Source organism: Acanthisitta chloris, unplaced genomic scaffold (assembly GCF_000695815.1).
Source record: "Acanthisitta chloris isolate BGI_N310 unplaced genomic scaffold, ASM69581v1 scaffold19024, whole genome shotgun sequence".
Classification (NCBI taxonomy): Eukaryota; Metazoa; Chordata; class Aves; order Passeriformes; family Acanthisittidae; genus Acanthisitta; species Acanthisitta chloris.
The window spans coordinates 1-3,893 of NW_008667818.1; the positions used below are offsets into that span (position 1 = coordinate 1).

Here is a 3,893-nt window from a genome sequence, read left to right on the forward strand (position 1 = left end):
CACCCCCCCGACGAGCCGCCCGCCGTGCGGGAGCTGGAGGAGGCTGTCCGCACCCTTCAGGACCGCATCGACCGGATAGAGGTGCGAGGGATGTTCGCGGGGGTCTGGGAGGGGTGCTCCCTGGGGAAGATGCTCCTGGGGGTCTGGGAGGGATGCTCCCTAGGGAAGATGCTGCTGGGGGTCTGGGAGGGATGCTCCCTGGGGAAGATGCTCCTGGAGGTCTGGGAGGGATGCTCCCTGGGAAAGATGCCCCTGGGGCAATGCTCCCACATGTGCCATTCCCCTGGTCTGCAGCCACACATCCCAAGCCAGCTCGTCCCCCTCAGGAGGCTTCAGGAAGGTTGTCCTTGCCTTGCTCTTCCCTGAGGTCTCTGCCCAGGGGCTCACCCTCAGCACTGCTCTCTTCCTGCCATGCAGGGTGGTCCCAAGGAGCCAGGGCTGCCCTGCTTTACCCCCAGTCTGTACCCAGGTAGGGCACCTTGCTTGTCCCATAGCACCTGCAAAGGCCTTTTCTGGAGCAGGTTGGCAGTCCAGGGCCAGATCCTGCCCTTTAGCAGAAAGGTAAATCCCATCCAAAGCCACTGTGGTTAGGAATGGGACTTCTCACAAAGTTAAGCGCAGTACCACCCCCTGTGAGTCCAGCATCCCTTCCCCACATGTCTTACAGGAGCTGGAGAGAGAAGGGTGCAGCTAGAGCCACTTGCTATGCCTACACCTGCAGCACTGGGCTGTTGGGATTTGGGATGCAGACCCCTGGTCCCCAGTCTGTAGTAGCCATGCAGTGTGTGCCTGGCAGGCTCAGCCCTGGCACAGCCACAAGCCAGCAGCACCAAAGGCTCCTCTGTGATATCTGTGATGGGGTCCACCATGAGCTGCATGTGAGTGTTGATTTGTTTGGATTGATACAGGCTCAGCAGTCCCACAGACCTCGGCAGACATTGCAGGATATGGCCAGGGCAATGGTTTGGGCATGCAAAAGCTGTCAGAGGAGAGTTGTCTGGTTTACCTGTGCGGTTTGCTCCAGGTGGGGGTTGTCCCCTGAGGTCTGCCAAGAATCAGAGCCACCTGCAAGGATCCTCCTGCAAGTCCTCTACCTCCTCCTCATCTTCCTGTTCAGTTCCCTGTTGCTCTCTCCACTCCTTCCTGGGGTGTGGAGCTGGGAGGGGGGTAGCTGAGAGGCAGCACCCCATGAGGTTTCCTCTCCTCAGCTTTACTCTTCTGGCCCCTCTCACTAAAGCTGTGTGGGCACAGCAGCAGCAGGCAATGGGTGGGAAATTCAGAGCCACTAAGGTCACAGGCTGAGAAATGAGAATGGTATAGAGGGTTACTGTAATGGATGGAGATACAAACAGGGATAGAGAGTTGGGGAAAGGCAAACAAACACATGCACATGACGGGAAGGACCAGAAGAAGCAGTGGTGAGCTGCCAGGGTAATGCACACACAGGCATGAGAACAAACACAGAGGCATGTTAGGCATGTGTGGGGAGAGGGGAATGTGCAGCCTCTCTGGGCATGTTGCCCAGAGCCAAAAGGGAGGGACAGAGCCACCCCAAAGACCTGCTGCAGCCCCAAACAAATTATTTCCCATGAGAAGCAGATGTGCTCACCCAGGGATAAAAGGCAGAAAACAAGTCCCTGCACACATATATATATATACACCTGTGTGTATACGAGGACCAGACGATGCATGGTGTGCTGGTGCCCAGTACATCAGTTTGGATCTTGGGGAGCATCAGGCCTTTAGTTGGTCACCAGCCATGCTCTCTCCCTGCTCCAAGGGGTAGCATCACCCGTGAGCTGCCCTGGCCCCTCTCCTGCGGCTTCCGATAATGGCAGAAGGTTTGGGGTGGAGAGTGAAGCTTACAAAGGTTGGAGCAGGTTCTCTTGTGCTTAGGGAGCCTGAAGTGATGCTGGGACGAGGCTCTGTACACACTGACGAGAAATTCAAGTGGCTCATGGCCGAAAATGTTCCTTTTTGTGCTGCCAGGGGCCCAAGGGTCCTGTACATACTTTGCAGGGAGACAAAGCACCCTGCAGCTTGCCAAGCCCTGCTGGAGGAGGAAATAGGGCAGCATGTCATGGATGGGCTGGACTTCAACTGCTCTGGTCTAATGTGCCACCCGTGTGCATCACACCCCTGTGATGGCTGCAGCCCAGCCAGCTGAGCCCTGGGGTCACACCTTGGCCATCCAGTGATGGTTGCCTGCAGCCTTCCTCCCTGGCTTACCTCCCCCATGCCCCAGGAGCACATACCTAAAACTTCCTGGTGAGGTATCTGCCCCCCTCTGTCCAAGTGGCTCCAGCTGTCAGCCCTGGGAGCCTTCCTGGGGTACCCCATGACATGGGAGGTCACCCTCAGCTCCAGCAGCTATCCTGGATGTTGGCTGTGGTCACCCCAGAACGTGAGCTGGATGGGAAGAGTCCCAGGGTGGCCCCCAGTGTGACGAAGGCTCTGCAAAACCCATTGGGAATGAGAGGAAATGCTGTGAAGTCCATAATGGCTTACTCTCAGGACAATGATGACACAAAGTGCCATGGGCTGCCCTGGGAAGGCTGTGTCCCAGGGTATCTCCCAGCAGGTTTGCCAGCAGGGATTACAGCTGGAGGCTTCGGAGTCGGAGCCAGCGGAAGATTGCTGATCTAATCCGAGCACTCTCAGCACCGTCTGTAAGACATAACAAGATTTACTCATACACTGAAAAACCTATAAAGTAATTTGTTTCTTAATTTTGTCATCATGGCAGGGATTTCCCAGGGGAGGATGCAGGGAGGGCCCCCAATGGTCTCGCTCTTTGCCTCCTGCCATTTCAGCAGGGACAGGCTAGCATCAGCAGAGCGTTCACATGAGGACATCTTCCATCACCTCTCCCTAATCCCCTGCAAGGCATCACTCGCTCTTTCCTCATACACAGCCCGCAAGGCACCACTCGCTGTTTCCTCATACACAGCAGTCTAGTTAGGCTTTTTCATCTTGGTTTTGAGGGTACCTCCCTTCTCTCAGCACATACTCATGTCCATATGCTTGGGTGCATCTTGGAACACAGAGCTGGGAGGCTCAGATGCTCCTTTTCTACGCTTTTAGTTACTGTTGCAAATGGAAGTGGAGTGGAGAGGGTGCCTGGCTGCCTGGGCTGTGCCGCGATACAGGTGACGCCCTTCTCCTCATCATCCCTTGCAGGAGAGCAGAGTGGGAGAGGGGACAGCCTGATGGGCTCTGTGGGGGACCTGGCAGAACTGTTCCAGCTCCTCAGTCGGCACGTGGCTGTGCTGCTATGGCTGGTGACCTGGCTGCTGGCAGGAAACCCTCAGGTATGAGAACAGGAATGATAGCAACCTCTCTGCCTCTCTCCTGTCTCCAGAAGTGTGGGGATGGAAATCCCCAAACTGTGATAGTTGCAGGTCCTGAGTGAAGTTTTAGGGGGACAGGATCAGTGGTGAGCAGGAGGGAAAGGCTGATGTGTCCCTGTTTGTCCTGTACCCCAAGCAGTCCCTCCTGAAGTTTAATGACACCCAAGGTCCTGCCTGAGTCTGAAAGGGTCCAAAAAGATGTCAGGGTCCAAAACCTTCTGGTGCAGCGGTTATGCCATCCTGCAGCATTAAGCGTCCCAGGGTGCCAACCACGGAGGAGTTGTGAGCAGACTGGAAAGATTCATGAGTCTGAGGAAAGGAATGAGGCTGCTGTGTGCATGCACCCAGCTGAGTATCATGATCCTTGGGATGTGCTGGGACATCATCCTGTGGTCCTGCATGCCCCGTCCCCGTAGCTAAGGTGGGCACTTGCGTGCTGACGGCCAAAGGGGAGCAGTGGGGCCCAGATTTGCCAGTGCATTAGTAAATGAAGCTCTGATCTCCTTATGTAAATCAAAGTGCATTTGCCGACTGAGGGCTACA

General features: G+C 55.8%; 1 protein-coding gene across 1 annotated transcript in view; it reads left to right on the forward strand.

Moving 5' to 3' along the window:
- Positions 1 to 6: 6 nt before the first annotated feature.
- Positions 7 to 3,893, forward strand: part of LOC103800304 (neuronal pentraxin receptor-like) — a gene marked incomplete at both ends in the record, with an annotated part of 7,403 nt that continues 3,516 nt past the window's right edge. Inside the window, 1 exon segment of the mRNA XM_009072676.1 lies at positions 7 to 81. Within this exon segment, the coding sequence (XP_009070924.1) occupies positions 7 to 81 (75 nt within the window).